Source organism: Ciona robusta, chromosome 9 (genome assembly GCF_009617815.1).
Source record: "Ciona robusta chromosome 9, ASM961781v2".
Classification (NCBI taxonomy): Eukaryota; Metazoa; Chordata; class Ascidiacea; order Phlebobranchia; family Cionidae; genus Ciona; species Ciona robusta.
This window is the reverse complement of record NC_143243.1, coordinates 6678790-6703488: the sequence shown is the minus strand read 5'-3', so window position 1 is coordinate 6703488 and position 24699 is coordinate 6678790. Positions and strand designations below refer to the sequence as shown.

The 24699-nt window shown below is 41.8% G+C and overlaps 1 protein-coding gene across 1 annotated transcript; it reads right to left on the bottom strand.

The window, feature by feature from the left end:
- Window positions 1-286: 286 nt before the first annotated feature.
- Window positions 287-24437, bottom strand: LOC149731736 (netrin receptor UNC5B-like). Its single transcript, XM_089884281.1, has 15 exons — window positions 24192-24437; window positions 23876-24091; window positions 9218-9358; window positions 8631-8841; window positions 8199-8335; window positions 7251-7355; window positions 6841-7020; window positions 5186-5353; window positions 4313-4474; window positions 3264-3290; window positions 2099-2281; window positions 1644-1962; window positions 1353-1531; window positions 853-969; window positions 287-602 (listed from the first exon to the last, which is right to left on the bottom strand). Exons 2-15 carry the CDS (start codon window positions 23949-23951, stop codon window positions 577-579), a joined length of 2031 nt encoding a protein of 676 aa, XP_089740407.1. The 5' UTR covers window positions 23952-24091; window positions 24192-24437; the 3' UTR covers window positions 287-576.
- Window positions 24438-24699: the final 262 nt, after the last annotated feature.

The window sequence follows — 24699 nt, the reverse complement described above, 5'->3', positions numbered from 1 at the left end:
ATTAGGAGGCTTTCAGTGGAGTTTTATTTATCTAGTAGGCTGTTGTATCGTTATATGCAAAAGTTGACGATGAAGAATTAAAAATGTAAGTTGGTTTTGTTTTTAAAGTTTGAAGCAACTGTTTTAAGGTTGATTTAGGTCGTACAATCATTAACGTGATCGGTTTTACATTACTTTCGACTGTCGTTTTACCGCTAATTCCCTTATATTCGGTGTTTACAGGAAGCGATCTCTACGTTACTGTGTTTTAGTACATAATGAAAATTGATGTAAGAACACGGTACACTTATATTATGTTGTTTGTTTATTTGCCGATGCATAGAAAAAAGTAAAAGTTCGAACAGTAAAAGCACATGCGACTTTATATAACTGCACAAAAAAAACAAAAGAACAAGACTGCATTCGTAGCAGCTTCAGTTTGGTCAGTAACACATCCGGATGCTGAATGTAAATAGCGCTGCGCTTCTTCCGTACTGTAACACTGAATTGCTTATAATATGGTCAAACCCTCCCCCGTATGTAAAGCATTCCATCCTGGGACCCCGACGTATTGAAAGTAAAAGCACAACAGCTCCGTTACGTGTGTTGGTACATTTCAGTATCTGTAAGTTAGAAAAGTATAAATTTTGTTAAGTGTTTTATAACCTCAAACTTATCCGTACTAAAGAACTATAGTGTTAATTATGTTTTGCAGGCGTAATATATACATAGGTAACAAGCTCTTTGGTAAACCTACTATATAAAAAAACTATAGAATTCGAAATTTGTGCATAACAGTCCACGCCTACTGCTGTGCTGCTGTGCAACACGATAAAACACGTAATATCTGTACATATAGATACACACGCCTACCTTGTTGCGATTGCTCTTTCAGAATGCCGGTAAAGTTGGCATCCATTTCCCCGACAGCACTAGAGCTGGAAACGCTATAACCTGCGTCCGAGTATTCGCTACCTTCACGTTGAATATCTGTGAAAATATTACACTGAAGAATATTTGGCATGAATATAAGTAAAAGTTACTTAGTTGTGGTGAAGTAATGACAGTCGTTAACACAGTTATTCTGTTTCACATGCCATGTGCTTACGAGTTACGACGTATATGTTTGTGGGTGGTTGTTTTTTCGAGATTTTCTATTTTTTGTAATGTGTGGCTGACAGATTAGACATTCCATAAGGAACTACTGGGCTTTAGCAATTAAGTGTAACGTGTCTTGCCCCAAAACCCACACGCCCACAATAGTGACAGCGTCGAGCCTCGAACAAGTAAACTCAGGACTAGGGGCATGCGTGCTAACCACTGTGCTAAGGTGCCGGCCTATTTATTACGAACATATTATGTTGTAAACTTACCATTCGCATGGCCGTTGACCACACTATTTGCGTGAATGGATTCGCCTTCGAAACCAGAGTCGTATTCTGACGCGACGATCATTTTTCCATCGGCAAAAGTGACATGCTTGTGACTTAGCGAGCCAGACCGCCCACTAGTGACGGTTCCGTCGTAGTTAATAAAGCCGTTGGGTGGTGCCCTGGAGTAAGAAAAGAGCATTGTTATTTTCTTATACGAAAATATTTTTTTTGTAACTGCTTTGTACATAAAACGTACTAAAAATTAAATATTAATTTCATAACAAAATTTACCCGTCGATGGTCCCGCATTTTTCTTTAGTTGGCGAATTTCCGTGAGATAGAGTCTTCGCTTGGTAAGCGTGTTTTCCTCGTTGCATGCTGCTACCGTGGTAGCACACACTGTGTTCGTCTCGTGAACAAAGTATTATGTGATAGTTCTTTTCGTCGTTGGAGTAACCGTACTTCTGATATTTATCCGATTCGCATTGTTTTGGTGTGCGACCACAAGGTTGGTAACTATGATCACGTAGAGAGGGATATTGTTGTTGGAACGCAAAAGGTGGCGCATCCCCTACCACCGGTGGCTTGGTCGGTATGATACAGAAATCGTCTAAAAACAAAAATATTTCGTCAGAAAACTCCAAAAAAACTAATAAAATCAAAACCGCACTCGCGTATGATGCAATTGCTTTAAATTTCTAAAAATCGATTACAATTATTTTTTGGTGTTAATGCAAATTGCTCACCGTGTATTCCGCCGTTACGCGGCGCTGTTGAGTAAGGTCCCATAGGGCGACCCCCAGTGTAAGAAGATGATCTGGATACGGTGGTTCGTTTCCTTTTCAAAATAACGAGAGTTGCTATGACGATCATTAGTAACAAACCAAGAGCAACAAACAAACAGCTGTACAGGATCAGGTTCTGATTTTCTGCAACACAAAAACAAAGTTATTATTTTTTTTAAATCGCAGCTTAAAATAATACTGCCGGAGTTATATAAAATTATAACACTGTTTTCTGTTGTTTAAGGGTGTTTACAATCAAGCTATGTTTTAGTTGTTTGTTGGGTTAAGACGACCATTATGATGGGTAAACAGGTTATGAGAAATAAAAACGCTTTCTGTTGTTTCGTGTTCGCATTGAAACCCTATACACGACGCCACTGACTCGTAACGAGCAGCGTATTCACCAGCTTTACCAACTAAGTGTGATAAATAACCCTTTAACGTTCCATGGTTACGAGGATTTGCTGTTATTGCTTTCTAAGCGATCCAAGAGCCCATCTCGCCTCACAGGTCGCGGGGGTAAAAGCGCGAAAGCCGGACGGTAAAGGAGAGAATGTTTTGACGCGCTTGCCCGAGCGCAACACAAGTAACATAACATAACACAACACCAACATGTCGGTCGAATATTTTCCCCCGTGCGACGTTCAACTAAACGATTAATATATTTGTGTGTTTTGGGTAATACGACGTTCTGCTTGGTTTTAGGGGCAAAGTAGTTAACCTATAATGCAACAACTCTAGTCATATGTAACAATCATCACTATGATATAACATGACAGATCTGCTTCCACTATACGCGTTGGTAAGCTACAGTACACGGTGAGGTTGGTATAGGAATTACTTCATAGATTAATCTTAGTAAATAGTGACGAACAGGCGACGTGTTTTACATACAACATAACTCAGTGGTTTACTAACTAAACCATACGTACACTCAATCTAAAGTTTTGTCTATTTGCTGATTTGCGGAATAGCATAATTACCGGAAACTTAGATAGAACATAAATTCCCCGATACGGTTTATGACCACCCAAGAAGGTATATCAGAATATACATTACAATATTACATAATATATTTGATAGTGCATCACTCTCAAAGGGCCTTAGAGTATCAATCTGTGCTTACCGGTTGATTCCGTCTGGCCTCGGATAGCTGTGTAGTAGTACGTCAGCAAAAACATCAAATGATCCACAACCACATCAAAGTGAAGGAACATGCAGAGAAAACAAAAGGCACAGTGTTAGCTGGTACGTAGAGAAGCTCAAATTAGATTGTGATTATACTCAATTTTTTGCAAACTGTTTGATATCGAGTGAGGTAGCGCGGATAAAATTTGTTCAAATCAAAGAGTGATTTGACACGAGATAGTAGTGTGTTGGTGTATATGTGGATATAATAACGCATAAAAAGTTTCTAGCTAACTCGTATGAAATGTAAACATTTATATGAACCCGTGTTCTTTTACTTTGATAGGATTAATGGCACTCAACGCCCCGCTGTGTTTCATGCTTGTATTATTATCGACGGAAAACTTCCGTAACCTTTGCTAAACGCCATTAATATGACAAACTGTTTAGGTTATCGTAATTGGCGTGTAATGGAGACAAGGACGCTGTAACCCGCGATCCAGCACTTACGCCGTTCGAGGTCTCCTGGCCTTGGCTTTATTTGTATTGACAGAAACAGTGTCCCAAGTGGCGTGGGCTTTGGTAGGAACGTGATTGTTTTACACTGGGAAGGATTTTCAGCAGCTGTTGCAAGCCAAAGGTTGTGTAAACGTATACTGCTAAACCTCTCGTTTGAGGTGGTGTGTGAAAACCTTGTCTTCGTGACTTGTGGGAATAGAGAACAAAACACCAAGTTTCCTCTGTTTACTTTGTGGCAAACAAGGACAAGAAGGGGTTGTGTAACGTTTGTTGTCGTATATGTGGTCAAGTGTGTTATAGATCGTGGTTTAGTTTCGGTTTGGGAACACTTGCGCTTAGTTTTATATTCGTGAGTTTGTCAGGACCGTGAATGCCCTCCGACAATATGTTGGATTAGTTTGAATTTTTGTATAACATGTAAGTCATATTATAATGTGAAAACTTCTAGTGTCAAAAAGATCTATTTCACAGTTATAATACATACACATGGTTGCAACAACATAAACATGTAATTTAATTCACACGTACCGGTGCAAAGGCCGTCCGTGCAGTTCTTAGTTTCAATATCGGCTCCCGGGCAAACTCGCCCGCTGTTTTGAGGGGTTGGTCGTGTACATGTTCGTCGTCGCCTGTGTAGACATTCAGGGCTACAAGTTGACCACATTGACCAGTCTGTCCAACGACCATCAACTGTGGGAAACAACTGGTTGAAACTTCTAACGGGGTTGATTACTACTGAGTAGTGTTTACACAAGAAACAAAATTTCAAGTTCGGGAAACCAGACTTGAACCTGTCTTTTGGGACACTTAAACACATATAGCATAAGAATAAAAGGGAAATGCTGTAGCTAAAGGAATCCAGACGCAATTTGGATTATAAAATCGAATAAGTCTCAACTTTTTGGACATCGGGTCGAAATGTAACTTAATCTTAGCTCAGTCCACTAAATTCACTTTTAAAACGTCGGGTCTTTTCATTCACGATCAAGTTATAATGGAAAATTAACATTAATCGATGCAAAGTTGATATGTAGTTGCCAACTCACTCGTCTTATCGATCGAAATAAATGTCTAAGTTTGTTTTTTGCTTATGAACGATTCATTTTTCGGTTTTAATTGAATAATTAAGTGACGCAAATTGGGGGCTAGCGGTTTTGTTTTACGAGGTTTTGTATTAGAGGTTTGTTCTGGCAGAACTTACTTTACGCTAAGCTTTTTTCTAATACATGAATGCAACTTTTTTTCCTCGTGTGGTAGGGCAATAACAGTCGTTAATTACATACATAGTTTCTTGTAAGCTGGCACAAGGTGTGCGACAGAACACCTGTGTTATAACGACTGTCGTTTTTTTTCGGTCGCACATTCTTTCATATTTTGCATAAGTGAAGAAACACAACCGACCTGGACATTGCTTGTGACACGTCATAGTCTGAGTTGTCTCTCCCGCACAATTAGCTCCCCCGTTTTGTGGAGCTGGGTTGTTACATCTTCGTATCCTCCTCTGAACACCGATGCCACACTTCTCTGTGCATCCAGTCCATGGGGACCAGTTGCTCCAACCTCCCTTAACTAGAAACAAGAAAACGGCTTAGATAAAATATTAAACATCTTTCAACGGTACATCTGGCATGAAAAAAACGTATAGTGTATATTTCCGACGTTTCGTCTGCCATCTGGCAAGACAACAGGGAATGTGGCAGTCGATGGACAAGGTGTTGGGTTACATTTGCAACTATTTCAAGCTAGTGAAATGTAAACATTAGATTTTGTCCCATTAATGCGCTGCTTTATATAGGGCGAGTTGGAATTGACCTTTCTAAGCAGTTTAAACCACAAACCATAGTTTATTGAAACACGTTTGTAATACCCCTGTTGCAATTGCGTAATCGGCTTATGGGTAGTTGTTTATTTACAAAATGAAGAACTTCGTTTATAATCCGATGAAGTCGATGCATGCAGAGAAATACTGGGAAGTAGCGTCCTAATAATCTGACGACCTAAATTCGCGTTGCTAGGTAATATAGGATCATGTCTTTCTAAATTCAGGTTGTCACTGTTGTAAGTCGTGTCCCAATCCGACCTGTGCGGCTGAGAGTCTATTTGCTGACGTAAATCACCCCCGTTGCGTCATAATACTCGATTATGTGGGTATATACCCTTTACGTCATAGCGATCTAAAAGCGAGTTTTCCGAAACCGTCGGCAATTCGGCAGTGGGAATAAATACGTGGGAGAATATCAAGTTTCGTCGCCGCTTTGGTGCCCGAGCCAATTCACAGCAGCCTTGGTTTCTGTCCTGTTTATAATTGTCCTGTATCAACCTTATCTGGCTCGCCAGCTTATCCGGAATAACAGTGTTGCCGGTTTATTTATGGAAATCCACTTTTCTTTGTCTTTGAATCCCAGCACTACGTATACGATAAGCGTGTGAGGAATTTTCCCCGTGAACACTGCATAGCGAAAAATAAAATGGCAGCACTGCAAAGCACACCGCTATTAACTAGTTGCCAGAAACAGTCCTGCCGTGTTCTGTTTACCCAAGCCAGGCGCCGTTAAATAAACTCGCTAGTCTCTCGTGGCTTCGGGCGGCTCATGTTACACGGCGGGGAATGGGAAGCCTTTATTCCGGGGCCAGACGCTGAAGATTACCGAGGTAATAACAAGGCGCTCGTCTGCCCGATCGCCGGCTACGTAACCGGTAAACAATGGAACATACCGGGCAGATGTCTCTAAAGCAAATCAATCAAAACCATTTACAAGTTAAGTCAACTCAAACAAACTAAAGGGCCGATGTTGCCTTCAAGGCGAAACTGATATATATTGACGTAACTGAGTAGAATCCGTATATTGCCCCATGCTTACTTAATCGATGACCAAAAGCAATATTTGTTCCCTTTACACGACAATGGTCAATGAAACCGCCATATAGCAGATGCCCTTTATGATGAGAAAGTCGGGGTAAGATGAGACACGTTTTTTTAGTCCCCCCCCCACACCCTACTACTTATATTCTACTCTACGTGGATGAGAAATTTAGACCAGAATTCGTCCGCTCACCTCCAACGGTCAATGTCGCTGTGTGGCTTCGTCGTTTCGAAGCAATGTTCTTTGCAACACACGTATAATTGCCCGAGTCTTCGACGTTCCTCGTTTGTATAATCAGATCTCCGTCCTCAGTGACCAAGAAATTCGAATTTTTCGATGACGTCAACGGTTGGTCGTTCTTTAACCACTCAACTGAAAAGAATAAGTTATTCAGTTAACGCTGGTTGAATTTCGCCGTTTTAGGGCCAAACACGCCAGTAAAACAATTGATTACCAAAAACTTTAAATAAAAACTTTTGTAAAAATTGTAAAAAAAATAGTGTACCATCCAATCTACGAAAACAGATTCTGTGTCTTTGACTATATTCCTAAAATTCTCGTATTAACCTCAGCTTTACGTTTGTTATTTCCATGCAACTTACCAATAGGCTTGGGTTGTCCAGCTGGGGGTTTACATTGAAGTTTGTATTCGTCCCCGACTGCCACTCGGTCAGCCATCGGTTCTTGCTCAAAATTCCGTCGTAAAACTGCGGATCGTGGGTATCATGAATGTTGGTTTTACTTTTTAGATTTTTCCAATTCACTTTGATTTTACCATTTTTTGTTTTAGTTTGATATAAACCGTAAAAGTAATGGGAAGGGCAGCGCTGTCTCAACAAACAAAAATCTTCTGAATATACTTTTACTTAAGTTGCGTAACCTATTTGGAAAGCTACAACTAATATCAAACGGAAACCGTAAATAATAAGGATCGAACGACCAAGACGTAAGCTGTTGCCCAGTAACAAGGTATTGTTAATAAAGACAGCAATGCTCCATGTTAGCCAGTCAGATACCATGTTTTGGCGTTTAATTGGAATTTTGAAAGGGTCGAGTTTTATCGTTCTTACGTTGCCGAAAGGCTTATTACGTATTTGTGAGAATTCAAACAAGCTTTCCGTGAAAGGTTCTGGGAACCGCAGTGTGGACGTGTTAGTTTAGATGTTAAATTTATGGCGACCTCATAACGACACACCGTATTGATTTATATTACGTCGTCTCGATTTTCGTGATTAATTTTCTCTTTGTGTGGAATCGGTTACAAATAAAGGCATTACGCAACCACAGTAAATACATAGAACTTATAGATGGATCAAAAACCTTTATTGTAACATTTTAAAAAGTATTCTTCTTTTTTTGATACATGAACGTTTTATAGTAAAAGTAAATATTTGCTAACGGTATCCATCTTGCCCCAAAGTACTTAAGACCAAGTTTTTAGATTTGGTTCTTTAGATTTTCGTGTATTCAGTTTTGTCATATATAGGGTACCGCCCACCAGGTAATAGATTTAGTTTTTTTTTATATAAGACAACTTTGTTTTAACTTACATGCAAGTTTGACCAACGCCCGCCTACTTTTGACTTCCCCCGCCCCACTCCACGCTACGCATTGACACCAGTATGTGTAAGGGGCAAAGAACGAATCGAGTGTGTTCCTCGTAACCTCGATCGAAATGGTTGTGATTCTGCGAAAAAAGGTTTTTTTTTATTTGAAAATGAGATAAAATACTCTCTGTGGCAAAATAAATGATAAAACACACCACTTCAAATTAAAGACAAAAATTAAACCCGTTTAATTTTCCGCGTAACAGATTTCCTGTTTATCGTTTTGTTAAATTTGAAATAACTTAAAACATCTAGGCAGGGCGATGATTCGAGTCCTATACAGTAGCTATTAAATATATATTTTTCTTAACGATTGAACTTTCACCAATAGTCAGCAGCATTTAACTGACCGATGGAATATAAATCTTCACTTACGTTTTACCCGTTTCTGGGTCTTCGGTTTGACTTGTGCGTGAGGTAGGACTGCTCAACCACCTGTTGTTGCATTTAATAAGAGCTTCGTTCGCTGACGTCACTTGGCACGTGATCCTAGCTGGTGTGGACCTTACCACGTATTGATCGGTCGGTTCGACAAGAAACAGCGGTAACGTCGGCTCGTATTCGTCAACCATGGTTGGGGCGTGTTCTGTAAAAGAGAAAGTTTTATATTTTGTAGTTGAAGGAAATATGGAACGAAATAAATTGACCTAAACTTTCGGCGAGATACAGCCATTAAAAAGTAGTCTATATTGGTCTAAAGTATCGTGTTAGTACAAATACTGATAGTCGTATATCTGTCCTTGAGCAGGACACTTAACAGGTCCAATCCAATGGTCACTAATATGTAGTAGCATCCTGGGTGTTGGGGTATTGGGTCCACCTAACTTTAAATATCATGTCCCCTTGCGTGACTTGCTGCACCTCACCCACGTAAACTAAAATACATCATGTACGTTAAGCCGCTGTAACGTTGGCAGCTTAACGAAAAATATATAAAACGAAATTATTATTCGTTATTTCACCTCTTTCTGTTGTTAATGTAACCGAAGCGGGATTTCGTTCAACCACCGTCTGCTCCGACTCCTTTAAACTTTGTTGAGCTGCGCTTGTTTGTAAGTTCGGCTCCGAAATGTCTTTCAACAGACCCCTAATTTCCAAGTCGTCTGTGGAAAAAACATAAGTTTAGATATTCAGTTAAACCTTGACGCTATAGATGAGCTCCGTGTGGCTACACATCGAAATCAAGTCAAAAAAGTCGGAATTCATGTTTAAGTACAGAAAAACTTTTGGGATCGTGTAGACATCGCTTCCCCTATTTGGTAAAATAACGACCCCGTGCCTAATTTTGTCTTTCTTGTTGGAAGCTGTGCCTTCTCGATGTAATTAACGCGTGCCCTAACTGAGTCAAGAATCGCTAGCACGCAGACATAAGCCAGTTAGTCGACTCCACGAAATCGGTAATTTGTTGACCGTGTAACCAACAACTATAAACGGGACTTGCAGGGTTGTGGCCTCGGGTTCTCTAATTGGTTCCTGGCATCAGTTTTATCTCTAGAACTTAGCCGCGCGGAACGTAGAACGTTAAAGTCTGGAAAAGCTCCCAAGATTGCGCTTTTATAAACAAACTACATAGTTGGGGTTGTTGCCTCTTTCTACATAGCTTAGTGTTACTCATATACAGATACGAAACGCTATCTGTATATGAGCAATACTTCAGGCAACCGCACATTTCAACTGTTTTATCGTGGTACGCTATCCCAACGAAGCCTGTCAGTCGCGCAGTGATCCGAAATCTTAACCCACGTTATTCTGCCCTACATCCTTTATATAAAGGATTCCCAGCACCGCCAACTTTTTCCCAGTATTCCCACACCGTCATGTGTATCGACACCTAAACACGTCGCATGACCGACAACTCGCGACGCCAAATTGTCGCGCGCATAACATCGCCTGTTTGTTTTCGGCAACAAGAGATATTCAAGTCCTCGTCTTGTTTGCCTCCCTCGCTATCTCCGAGGTATATGTGCGTAATTAACGAGACAAATTACGATCTCCGGTAAACACTTAACGAATATTAGCTCCTGATCGTCGCAACACACTACCTAGGCAAACGCGCAAACTCATTCGTTGGCGTGTTGCTTAAACCTCCGGTCCATTCCGATAAATTAAGCTATAGTAATTTGATACACAACAATAGCGACGCTTGTTTTAGTACTCGTATAATAGTTTGGTAAAACTTCTCTTCTAATAAATGCTGGTCCAATTATCTTTGGATTAGGATTCTTAACCCTGCCGTGCCTGTATATGTGAGCTTCACTGTAGCAGCTGACATACCTGCACAGAGTGCACACGGCTACGATCTCAAGTGAGCATGCGTCCTATTTTCAAACAACCTTTGTATGGAGTTAAGTAAAACGACAGTGTTGCTTTCTTTCGTTCATAATGCGGCATGGGAAATCTCTCCAAATCGCTGATTTACAGAGGATACAGGAACCGCCGGAGCCTAGCCCCAAGGCACAGCTAATCCCTTAATTATAATCCGTGTATTTTTCCATTAAAGTCGACCATTACTGGACATGCGCGCGGTCCACGTATAAAGCATTGGTAGCTTCTGTTTCAAAAATGGCGACGAGCCTGGGATCACAGCAAATCACAGGTTACTATGTAATAATCTCATTTGACGGGCGCAGGTCTTGCTGGGGGCGAGTCGCAGGGATTGTCGACGGCGCCGAGGCAACCGCGATCTAAAGATGCGGAGATTTAATCGGATCCGAACGAGAACGTCCGCTCAGCGACTGGCCGACGCCAGGCTAGAGTTAATCAGCAGAGCGCCGATAAACAATCGTTCACCAGCCGAAGATAAACAGACACAGGATTTTGAAACTTTGTCGTCAGCTCGCCTTTTGTAATGACAACACGGAGGGCACGGCGCCTCGGCTACATCTTCGCTTTTTTAAAATCGTAGCGATCTTTAAACTTTCACACAAATCGCATTTCGTCTCACGTGGTCGCTGCATCGCTTGCAATGTTGCCGAAACACACGAACAAGGATACATTTTAGTAAACGACGATTTAGGCGAGCCCTTTCTCCCAGAATGTGCGATCTACTGAAATCTATCTCGCAACTGACAGCAAAGGTCGCTTGCTGATTGATTGTTTATTTAAATAGACGGAAAGAATGCACGAAAGGTTAAGGTACATTGACCACCAAAGACAGATACTGTTTAAATACAAGACTGCTTTTAAATACACAACATGCGTTGACGGAAATGCTTAATTATCTATAATTAGAATTTTAAAAAGATATACCCGTAAAAAATTATTAAAATATCAAACATCGCTACTTCTTTACATTCTATGTATTATTTTAATCTGTCTAGTAGTTTTCCACCACAACGTAACTGTATTTATGACCAGAGTTCATAATCCGGTAAACCTTCGGCTCGCCCTGGCACCGTATATCGCCAAATAAGTTCTGTGTATCTTACAACCTTCGCTCATGTAATCCCACGCAGACTGACAACTGAGTATTGGTAACTACAGCGCCCAGCGACCGAAAAAGGGGCGTATATCTCTAATTATCCATCGACAATAGACTGGCTGATTCCCAGATATAATAGCGTCCGTGGCTCGTTACCGCTGACCATTACACGGTCGCTATTTGTCTGCCAAACCGCAGCTTAATGCCGGAGAAATTGCGGTTACTTCTCGTATTTAGGCGACGGTGTATATGCCTCGTATATAATACGCGGCGCCGTTGATATTTATTCCGCCATCGGAGGGTTGAATTATTGATAATAAACGGTTGTTTGATCTCCGGCGGCGCTGTAACGATTTAAACATTGTAACGCTAAGGAGACGGATTCTAAAATTACTCTTTAAGTGCCCCCGTTAAACTAACTCGGATAAACATTATCTGTCGTTGTTTGCCTTCACTTTGTTAATATGTGTCTTTTTTTGTCTGCATTTCTATATGTATGAGACTCCATAGCTATTTAAACTGTTTCGTGAGCTCTTATCTGTTGCCGTTTAGTATTAGCTCTTGCCTTTAATTTCGTCTGAAATCGGTTGCTCCAACTCGATAACTTGTCTATCAGCGAAATAACGTCGCATCCGCACACTCGCACTGGACAATTCCTATGCAGAGCAACACGCGCGCACGCATATCCGGGCTGTTTACTTCTTCAGACGAGCGCGGTTGAAAGTTAATCCGAGGCTATCTTCGTGTTTGTGAGCAGCAGACAAGGCGTAAGTACTCGCAGAATAAAGAAACCTACCAGAGCGAAGACAAGCGGCACCGCACTCAAAACACAGGGTCTGAGGGCCCAGTCTGCCCGACGCCGACGGTCGATCGCTCTGCCCCCCTGTTCCACGGGAGCAGTGTGACCTTGGGTTCAAACCCCACCGGAGTCAATAATTAACGACAATTTCCATTCCATGCTTGACAGAAGCCGCTAATTGGGTAACATGTATGCACGAGCATTTTAGGGGATCCGGTCTGGCGTGCTTACAGCCAGCAGCAAATAAAGCCTCCATCACATCTCCTGCCTCATGACTTCCGCCTCAACGCTGATAAAACTACTCGCCTCCGTTAGATAAACCGCGGCGCCTTTGCAAATATTTGCATCTATCTTAACGCCGCTGATCGCACTCATGTAATTAAAGGCTTGGTATACCCGGATAAACAACGATATCGGGTTAATCCTGCTAATTTCGGCCTTTCAATATCAGCAGCCGAAGCGCCTTAGTTTCGCTTAATTTCGCAATTTAAGCGACATCATTCTATATCAAGGCTTTTCATCTGGCCTTAGGGCGCAGCATTATAACTTCGCTCTTTGTTCTGGCCATTATTGTGCCACTTAAGTGGACAAGGCAAGGCCAGTGTAGGCAATCTCCCTGGAGTATGTCAGGAACGTATGCGGAATAAAAGCGCCCCCTGTCCACTGTCGAACCGGCGGAAATTTCAAAGCGGCTTCCGTCGTCCCACTGCAGCGTCTATGTTTATGGAAGCACATACTTCATACCAACTATATTTATAAAAGCTTTCCAATTAAGTTTGTTGTCCGAATATTGGTCAAGGGGAATCAAAGTTCCAAAAACACGAATTCTCGAAGGACGTTATAACATTAACCAATTACAATGTTCCTCGCATTGCAGGAAATCGGTCGCTTAATGTCTGGTCAATAAATGTCGACCCTTGTAATAACACGACCACCAGGAATCAAAATCCATCGCCGACAAACGCTCTCCACAAATCCCTCTAGATAACTCGATACGCAAAGCCATATCTCATAGTTAAGGCAACCAGTGTAATCAATACCCTGTCATTACCAAGAAGCACGCAGAGCCGACAACGGACCACCTATAGCCACCATAGGAGCAATTATCCGGCGTAATGTCATGAGAATAAATATTATAGTTTTGTCGGTCGGTCGCGTGAGCACAGTAAGCCGGGGTAGTCGAGGGATAAGAACAGTGGGGCGGAAAATTTCATTTCGAGTCCGAAACGAGACCCATTTTAGCTTTTGTTGGTAATATTCCTTGACGTATATTGAAAACGTTTAGAATGAAACGGTTCATTTGCTTAATGCCATAAATATCAGCAAGCTTTATACTGCTGGCTATATAGCTCGACATAACATTTATTCTCCGTGGCGTTTAAGTCAAACACTTCCCTGTACCCGCCACCTAGCGACCGTGGCACGGGCACCCCGCCACTAATAGAGGCCTACAGCTATCGCGGCGTCATCTGCTCATTGTTACGTCACTATCGCCCCATCTCGACGTCTCTTGCATGTCGCGCGCCTTCAATTAGAGCAACGAACAAATAAACACAAATTTTGGGATGATGGTAGACATGAAACACCAGCAGACGAGTTTAACCTCCTCCTGCACCTATTCGTGTACGGGGAAAAATATGCGAGGCAAAAATAGGATGGCGAAAAATACGCAACCCAAAAAATATAATATCTTTGAAGGAATGGACACTTCACAATATGCTTATATCAAAAGCGAATTTCCCCAATATTTACCGACTTGACTAATTAATTCCAAACTTTGTGGTAACTTGTTAAGCCATACTCCCTACTAAATTTAAATAGTGCTATATACGGAGCATTCTTTATAATTTAAGACCCAATCTACTGCTTTAATAAATTACAAATGAAATTCAATAATTCAAATTACGTGCCCAATTTGTCACGTTTGGTACCATCAATCCACAAACAAAAGAAAAAATCGGATTTGTGTCAGTTTATATAACGAGCGACGTAACCGGCGTTTATATGCGGACGCATTGTTACTTGTTTGAACGTTTAGTGGATCTATTGACACAATTCCTAAACAAACAGCTTATTATCACCCCGGTTGGCGCCAACGTATCGGGCGCTGTTCAACGGCGGCACCAGTCATAGTGACCCAGGATAGCCGGTCATGTAAATCTCAGTCCGTGACGAATCGAAATCTAAACACCGGACATCATGTCACGTGAGTAATGATTGACAGATGAGGAATCCCAGTTCCACCAAGCCAGTTCACCAGCGAACATATTTAGTAAAACGTGAACGGTCAATTTTCTGGCCTCAAGCTGCATAGGGAAAAACACAAAGCGATAAAATGTTCTCGGATTAGGAGCAAGGTGTAAACAGATTCTACCACGGCCAATAAAAGGTGTTGACAAGGCGAAGTAGTTGGGAAGGGTGAACCTCGCATTTTGTTTGTACAGTGAGGGTACGAGATGCAACGCATACACATAAGCGTGCTGCTTCTGTTTATGGGCATCTATAGGTTGGACAAGTACTGGTTTCGATGATAAAACAACCCTTAAGTGCCATAAATAATAGTACCGCAGAGGATTTCTGGGGCGTTCAGAATCCTCATGTCTACTTCAAAACCGATCCTTCTTGTTTAACCCGATGTATTGGTTCCTTGAGAATCTCAAGCAACCACGTTATTATAATAGAACGATGGTATATAATTTATTACCATTTCACATATTTTGATATGGTTATACTCTTCGCATGAGCGTTGCACAAAAGCAGCCTGGGTGTTGGGGTAAAGGGCCAAATCTTTCCAGGTCCTCGACAAGGACCTCACCCACATCGAATATATATTTTGATAAATTTGTACTTTTCTATTTTTACATCGCTTTAAGTTCGTTCTATAGCCAAGTTGCATTAATATTTCAACCTATTTACCAGCGACCAAGGGACTGAAGCCGGCGACGCGACAACGAGAATTTAAATGTATATATGTTTACGTTACTATCTCCGCTACAAACTAGCTGCGAATTTTGCGGTCCAGGATTAGATCGTAGCTTGGTGCCACCCCTCACCGTACATACATGAGAAGGTCACATGTTGGGTTTAAAATACATTTCCTGAGATTCAACCTTACTGGTTTGAGTATTACGCGATATATAATATAGTCTTCGCAAACTAGAATACGCAATCCTTTTGTTATATTTTGTAATAAACGTCGCTTTGCTGCTAATTACTTTCTTTTCGCTGATTTAATTGATCTGATAGTCGTTACCGTAACGATAAGTAAACATTTATGTTATTTTGGTTGTGTTACTTGCGACCATATATACGCTATGAAGAAAGTTAAACAAAGCATCCAATTCTTCCCTCATCTCTTGGCTAATTTAGATTGCTAAAAAGCCACAGTAATCTTCCTAATGTATTGATATATATCTTGACTGGTGTGTCAAACTTTGCCAACAAAAAGCTTTCTGTCCTCGAGTAGCGCCACTAATTTATCGATATAGCTCTGCAGCTGGCTGTTATCTTAAACTTAAATTATCCTGGAGTCCGTTCAGGTATCAGAGACGGCAACAAACAAGTCTACATTATACCGAGCCTGGCGGTTATATATGGTTGTATAGTGCAGCCTTGGTAGTCGCTATAATTGGTTAAAAGAGCCCAACTGGCGTCGTAAATGACGGAACCGTCGTAAGGAAATACACATCCCACAAACAGGCCTGCTCCACGGCCCTAAAAGCCAATTGCTTCCTATGAAGAATTCTGGCGCTCTGGGCGGGAAGTTACATAATTGTTTACCACAAGATACAATAAACAGACCTTCGTGTTCGAATAGTGATAGAGAAATATTGATCAGCTTAGACGCCAGTATATGGGCAATTTGCGCAACAAGGCAACGGTATCGTGTGTGTTTTGAATAGAGTCAACATTACTTTCATTTTCCTGTTATAACGATTGTACCATAGAAGATTTTCGTGACAAAACGGTCTTCTTGTTGCCTTGGATAAAAACGTATTGTCGTGTTTCGGTGACGTCGGCTACCTTCTTACTCGCGTTTGATGGCAATTGGCTGTCGCGGTTTGTGTGACTGGCGCCGCCGTATTTCAGGCGTCTATATAACTGCCTTACCCGATCTAAATGGAGCAATATAAAAGCGCTCCGAGTTTTGCGGCCATGGAGCGACCTGGACATGAAATCGGAATCCACCGTGTGGGCGGTAGTGGTTTATGGGTCGTACCTTGAGCTAAAGTGCGTATTTGGGAGTAAGTTTGTAGTGCTTTTAATTTAAAGTTGATTTCAATTCGGACTTATAACCCAATGGTGTATCCCGGTGTTAGAAGTGTTACCGTCACAGTAACTTTATTGTTTCCAGATGCCACCGCATTTTCCGGTGATCCGTTTTCAGCCTACAATGCTGTATCCTATTTCTGACTGCATGAAACAAGGCCCAAATCTTTCTATATACAAAATAATTAAAACTGTTTCGCGCAAGCGCGGTCTACATATATACTCAGCACAAGCGGGAAGACATTTGAACGCAATATGCCCAACCAATGTCTTTATAGCGCGACAGAAACCCTGTGAAAGTAATTCTAATATAACTCATTCAAACGGATAACATATTGCAATCCCCAATAACACACGGTCATTAGCTGTCACTCATCGTACAGATAAGCTTAAACGTCTATACATAATTCGAACATATCTATAACTGAAATATCTTGGTGTAATCGGTCGCTTATCCCGTGTGACAATTTTCCAATCTCCCAACAAACGCATGCGAAAATCCTATAAGAGCGTTTCAATCCATGCTCAGTTTAATTGGCCTCGCCCAGTGAGTTCAGATTATCCGTTTGATGTCATAGAACCGCATGGAACAATAATCGTTATAGAATCGCCGCAGTAAAACTGCGTGGTCGTTCGTTTTTGGAAGGTATACTTGTCTTGTGTATTGTGGCGAAATTCCGGCGGTTTCTCGATCTGTATTTTAAGTACGCTTTACCTTGGTTTAACCCGCGTATGTCGAACCGCGTTTACCACTCACGTAGCTATTAATGCGTCCCGTGTGACTCGTATCAGCACAACCGCGAATCGTAGCTCTATTGTACAAGGCTGTGTTTAGCATCGGTGTAATTGTAAGTTGGGATTGCGCAAATGCCTGGAGGAAAACGACAAAAACCAGTTGTTGAACAACATTATAAAACAATGAACCATCCTATATTTTCGGTTAATAAAGTCCATATTTAAAAGAACGCGACTCTAAATATTGGTATTTACTGTAGTATTAGCTATTAGCTAAGTTGGTCCGAATTCTGGTTTCTCGATACGCTTCAGTGAGGTTCCTTGCACTTACACTTGTCAGAACGTCAACAGCTTTACTTGTTTTCGCTTTTCGTGAGCTATGCGGAGTATAGAGATTATACCTCGAACTCAAAACCAAACTGTGGCCAATATAGAGAGCAAAATGGTTCGTTTTGACGAAAACGCTTTAAATCGCATTTGTAGAGTCTAATATATCATAACATACCTTCGTTTTAAAAATATGATTAGAAAATAACCAAATATACTTAAAGCAGTCTGTCAGTCGTAAATGAGTATAATTCTGTCCTTATACAAGTTTTCAAAAACGCGACGTTTTTTCTGGAATTATAATTACGAGTCACCGTAGCTGTCGTAGTGCTTGGGAACTTACCCAGACCCCTGACCCCTATATCGACCCTTGCCGAGTAATGGACCGATAAGTATTTCGACGCCCACGGTGGTCTCGTTCCCATCGACTTTGCGAACGAAATATTGTTAGTTTTCCACGCTATGCTATGCGGTATGGGCTCCAGGCTACAGGGAAACAAACTATATGGTGGTGCTTAACCAATCCGCCTTATATGTGGTAGGGTGAGGGTAAATGGGACACCTTTTCATTCTAGTGTTCCATTTGGTAATAAACAAAGAATTATAAAACTGTACCCTCCCGACCCCCATTGACCATTGTTAGTTGTTTAAAACGCGTTCAAGATATTTGGATATTATGTGCTAAGTTTGTTCCATCTCACACAGTACTATACGTTTGGTTCATAAAAACTTTGTCGACCACCAAGTTTATAACGGGCACGTTGTTCTTGCGTTAGTGAAATTACAGGGACTGTTTGTTCCATACACAGCTTACCGGTTGCAATTAAAGACTCTCTATGGTTAAAATATTCGTCGAACCGAAGAAATGCGCTTAACCCTCAAATTACTCTGAACGCAGCTGCGTTAAAGCCGACAGGCGAAACAACAAATCAACATGTCGCTGGCTGTACCCGAATAGATCCAGCGGAGAAGTAACAGGAGCTGGGAGTAGAAGGGGATCAATCGACCTGGGAGAGGATAATCCACACACGTAATAGGGGAGCTATGCAAGAAAACACTTTAACGAGTAAAATGAAAATTGCCGCTTTCATTTTTCTCCATAAACTGATTTACGTAAAACAATTCCTTATCGGTTTGTAGTTTTAGGCCAGAAGATTTTTTGGCGACGGAGTAAGATGTATGCTCACCCCGCATTGCAGCCTGGATTAGTCGTTTTAAGTAAAAACAGAGGCTTATAAATGTTTGCGTAATCCTGAGCGACAACCCGAACCTCCGTGTTATTTTTGTTCGTTTTGCATCGTTTGCTGGAAGCGATATGTGGGCTCTGGTGGTTGGCCAGTCTCATGTACTTAACATCACAAATGGGCGATTGTTATAGATAAGGCCTTACAGCAGCGCTTCTGCCTCTATGGCAGCGTGACGGCCCACCCCATTGCCTCTCGCTTCTGTATGTCTCCCAGACGCCCCCGCTCCGTCTTAATCCACACCGGCCCGAAACTGATACGGTAAAAGTGCAGACCGGCGACTTCTTTGGTCCCAGGGTCCCGGGGCCGCCACGGTAAAGCACATAAGTACTTGTCGGACGTATCGGTTATGCGAAAGCAAACGCGAGAGCCGGGCCCGGAATAGGAATATTTTTCACGCAAACTTTATCTTTCCGTGACGACGAGGCAATGGGCTATAATGAGCACGGTTTTGCCCATAATTAGGCTTGTAGGCCACCTATACAGCATAACCTAAACCGCGCCGAACAAAGGATGCTGTCAACGACGAGAACTCGTTTTCAGAAACTCGTGTTGTTTCTTATATATCGCTTTGCAAAGTGCTAACCGCAGTCGTTATACCAAGTGCACGCCAGTTGCTTGACATTTGTACTTCAGTTTCGTTTTCAACCCGTGCAAGTTTCTGTTGTGATAATCAGTAACACACACCCCAATGCCCTTTTTTTGCTATAATAGCTTAATCTGTATGGGAACACCTTATTTAAATATATATAGGTTTCATTTTAAGTGATTAGAATCTCAAATTTGGATTTGTATTCCAGGTTTAACACACCTACGTACACTACTGGGTACCAAACCAAAGTCAGTAAAATATACAATGATTCGCGTTCTGTTTAAATGTTGGGTGCAACCAAACTACATTACCAGCAGTTGGTGTGTTGAAGTATTTACCTACAAACATAATTCTTGACCAAAGGAAACCGATTGGTTGCTGGCAGGTAACTGAACCTCTTTGCTTGTGCGCTTGAAATGCTTCCAACTGTTATTGGATGCTTTATATCCGAGTACCAGCACGCCAAAAAATGGCAAACACTCACAATAAAACAAGCACTAGAGTACGCATTGTGGCGTGGCGCTTGCAAATGTAATTTAATCGAAACGCTAAAGAAGTTCTGACCGCATTCCGTTGCTATTACTCTGCGCGGCTCTTTTGTTTTTCGGAATGTTTGACTTTACCTTGGTTGACAGTTCTTTTGACTTTAGTTATGTATCATCAAAGCTGTGTCAACTTTTCCGAGTCACTGAACACGAACTTAATTACACGTAAAGATTACCGCAGTTAATAGATTAGGGGGGTGGTCGATTAGTGCCCAAGTTTCTACCTCGTTGAAAGCTAACCCCATCTCAAAAATACTCGACCTAAAGGCGCTGACCCGAAAGGACTCAAGCAGCCTAGCCCTTGAGCCAAATTGTACCAGGCTGTTTTAACAACAGGAGTTATGCGGGAACCGATGACAGATCTCAAGAGTTTTGTACAGTTGCCGTTTCAAAATTTGGATTCAAGCATCTAAACCTGCACGGCCAATTTCATTACTACCTTTTTACTTTTTACAGGGCGTTGTTAACTTGGGCTGCAAAGCTAATTGCACCGCGTGTGTGTCGCCTCTTTGTCAATACGCTTTCAAGGTGCATTCTCTGCGTCGTTAAGTCCCGAAACAAAACTAGTTAAGATTCCTCAGTTTGTAAAAACACGGCCACAACTGGTAATGGGAGGTTTGGAAGCTTATCAACCGGTTATGTGACGTCACTGTCAAAATTCGACGGAGCGTGACGGCGTAATCCAGTTTATTAGTTGCTCGGGGAGCGGTAAAACAAGCGGAATTAGATCCGTGCAGATTAACATGGGTAGCCGGGGTTAAGAAAACGCACTCCGCGAAATTGTACACGGAGCCATGGACTCATTACTCAGACTGCTGCCTGTCATGCTTTGCTGTAATAGCTGGATAATTGGGGGCCTGAAAACGCACCAATTTATGGATGCTTGCTTCTGCTGTGTGATCGTTATCTCGCATATTTTGCTTTTAAGTCAAAGTTTTTGAGTCCGGAGCGTTCGCCTTGCTACCAATTTGAGAGAATTTATCGAATTTCGGTTAGTTTTATGTGCCATTGCCCACGAAACAATAATAAATAGCCACGAAATTAAAATGGAACTTTTGTTACCGATCCGCAATTACCTTCATCGGCCATTCTTGTTTACCGGACGTTACTTGACCTTGTTTAAACTAAGGCGGCTACCGAGCATTAGGTCTGTCCGGGTAACCAACATTTAGACCTAAACAATCCCTGGCGCCGAAAAGGTGGCTATCTCGACCCAGTTAGTTCCGTGCCGGCTCGACGTTGTCGGAACGACCTTATCTCGTCTATTTAGCCGACCGGGTTAAGCACCCGGAAAACAAGGATGGTTATCACAATGCCAGTTCTAATAAGTGCTGTGTTAGTTTTGCGGCGACTTAGTTGTATTTCGCCCAGCGTTCCCTGTTTATGTATAATGTTCTCTCGCGGTCTTGTACAGTTTGATCTCACCAGATTCCCAAGCGACCACGGAGCCTTAACTCGCACGACCCTCGCCCGGGGACGCAATTTGGCGGAAAACTTTTTCGGCGAAGGTAGAGTCAAATTATTCAATTTAGCCCGCTTTAGCTGTTTTCGTGTCCGGGCGTCTATGTACTGTCTGCCGAGTAAGAGATGCTCTTTTGAACAGATAGTCCGTAGAAATAACATCAAACGAAAAATTGAGCCATATAATACTGCGGTTCGTGGTGATTTCATTGGGATTGCCTAAGGGTGGGTTTGGATTCTATTTGACCAAAAAGTATCTCCAGAGAATGCATGGTGCCAGTCTGGCATCACATAATAAATCGAATCAGGAGCTTTTCTATTTGGGATGATTTAATTTTGGATAGGAATACGTGTTTGTCATATGCCTCTGTGGTCCAAGATATGGTGTCGTTCAGGGTTCGAACCTGGCTGTCAGCAATCGATCAAAATTGTACAGACGTCTCTGGTACGACCGACAGAGCATCTAATTTAATTTCACCATCATTTAAGTGCCACTTTTCCCGAATGCTGGCATTCTCCGCGCCACTGGGAAAAGGCGAAACCGATACGTCTGTACATTCTAATATTTAATCACTTTGTACTGGTTTTCATATACTGAACTCCCTAGGCCGTTTGATCGAGTTACTAAAACTTAATTTGCCAAAGTATTTTCTTGTGTCCTGCGTTTTTCTCGCACCCTCCTACATTAATAATGCAGTTACTAGTGGCGTCTCCGTCGTGCGAATTTATTATACCCAGTCGTGATAGCGGTGTCGGCAGGAACAAGGGTTGTCCAGGTTCCAGGGGTCACGGCGTCTACCTGGCCCCCCTTTCAGCGCTGGCTGTCGCTGTCGACGGGATCATTGGAAATATGATACACCTTAAATTTGACTTTGATTCAGATATTTAAGGGATTTTCTTTGCTCCCTGTAAAATGTTACAGCCAACCCTCCTTAAATATGCGGCGCTTTCGTTCCAACCAAAATGGCCAAAGGCTGGTGTTCAGATAAATATTTAGATCCCAATTACCGCAACGACTAATGGACGAACACGCGCTATCGTTGTCATACGTGTAATGGATTTCACGCCTATACTACGTTACGATTAGTTCTAGGGAAAATGAGACAAGTGCTACTAATCGGACTTCAAAACGTTTGCTGGTAAACAACCTTTCCACAACGTTACAGACACACACGTTCTTTGCTTAACAGATCAGTTCCGTGTAAGCTTTCGTCAAAACTTAAAATGTCAAAGCGATTATGAAAGCAAAAATACCTTGCCACAACAGACATCGGGAGGTTAAGTAAGAAGCTTTTAAAATGACGCAGTTTGAGAGTAAATTCCGAAACTTTGGTGCTGTCAATATTGGCATATAATCGCCTGCATTTTTACGTGTCCGGTGTCTTGTGACAAAATCGCCTTGCAGCCACATGAACATAATAGGTCTACAATATTTGACACACATAAGCGTAATAGGTATTAAAGCGTTTTTACGATTTCTGTTTTGTGAGCGAATGTCCCAGTTCGTGCTTTGACCACACTTGGTCAATAACTCGCTAGTTGTTTAGCTGGTTTTGGTTACGAATGTATCGTCGCATAATCAAAGGAAAATCGCAACACTTTACGCCTATCAATTGTAATGCCAACGAATTTAAACCCACAGATTCACAACAACTAAAATTAAGCAAGAGTCCAAACAACTCCGTTGAGACAAACATAAGCGGAGAAGTGAATTTAATCAATGGCTTTACGGACAGATTAATACTGAGTATAGTTTCGTTAAGTAGGAAACCGTAGGCTAATACTAACAATTTGATAAGTTAATTAAGACTGTGAAACATCGGCCAATGGAATAGATTATGTTGTATAAAGACCAACGAAAGACTATTTTCACAAAGTGTACGTTTCAGTACAAAACAAAACTTATGCAAATGGTTTGTACTGGGCATTTAAAAGAGAGTAAAAATCAGGCCTGTTTTTACAGCGAGCTTACTTGTGTTTTGTGTACACAACTGTTACCTTGTAACTTAAGCAGCGTAACTAATTATACAGAAAACAATAATGCTTCAACACAGGCATAGTAAGTTCCAAGTATGCAGCTACATTAATAAAAATATGGGGAATATGTCTCATTAGATTTGGTTGAGGTTTGATAATCGTGATGTTTCTTACGATAATGGGGTAAAAGGCACGTTTGCAAACAATTAACTGTCACACATTTCAAAAATCAAATAGCATATCTTCTTACCTTTAAAGTTTTCCGGGAGAGACTCTCCAAGAGATTTGGCAAACAACAGAACCAGTACAAATAGAGGACCGGGCATTTTGCGTCGATCTCGCCTCACTGTAAACACTAGATTGCGGCAGCGCTTGTCTATCAAACCCGATCTCGTCGCTGCTCTCCTACGCGTGAAACTGTCGCCTCTGAACTGATTGACACACGAGAAACGGCGCCGTGGTTCGTCTGCAGAAAGAAGCGAAATATTATCTCGCTAGATACAGTCGCGCTAGCGATTTTCGCAACACGAAGCTTGTTTGTGCATGCTGTTTGCTCTCATACCGACCTGGCCCCGTTGACTGACGGTAAACACTGTACCGAACACTACTTATCAGTCGTCCTTCGCCGCTTGACAGATAATTTATCCCTTGTTTACTTTCGGATACAGCGAAAGTTTCCGTAAGCGTCTGTTCTTGCTTGTACTACTGGTTTGTTTTGCCTGAACCAGTTCGCTATACTGTTGCAATCAAGTTTCCTTGTTGGGTGCTTAAATTCACACGCTCGTTCGTCCACGTTCCCGACAGGATCTCGCACCAATGCGCCGCTGCTTTGTTGACCGTTTATGACGTAGTAAGAGAAAGATAACAAAGCCAAGGGTCGACCCGCGCGAAGGTTTTCCCGGAGTCTCCCTTCCTGCGATAAAAATTCGCGTTAGAGTGGTGTAATTGCTGTCGGTGCGGTAATTACACATCAAAGGGAACGAGTGCAAATAGGCCACTCGTTAAACAAACAGCGATGGTCGCCGTCGCATTTCCCTGCCAATTATTTTGCAATAAACTATGAATATCAACGAT

What these genes read in the sequence shown, in the direction of transcription:
- LOC149731736 (XM_089884281.1), bottom strand. Translation starts at nt 23,951, where the DNA reads ATGCCCGGTCCTCTATTTGTACTGGTTCTGTTGTTTGCCAAATCTCTT. An exon ending in AGCGACATTGACCGTTGGAG is followed by an intron (nt 5,354 to 6,840) that starts GTGAGCGGACGA and finishes TCTTGTTTCTAG; the next exon opens with TTAAGGGAGGTTGGAGCAAC. An exon ending in GCGTAACGGCGGAATACACG is followed by an intron (nt 1,963 to 2,098) that starts GTGAGCAATTTG and finishes TTTTGTTTTTAG; the next exon opens with ACGATTTCTGTATCATACCG.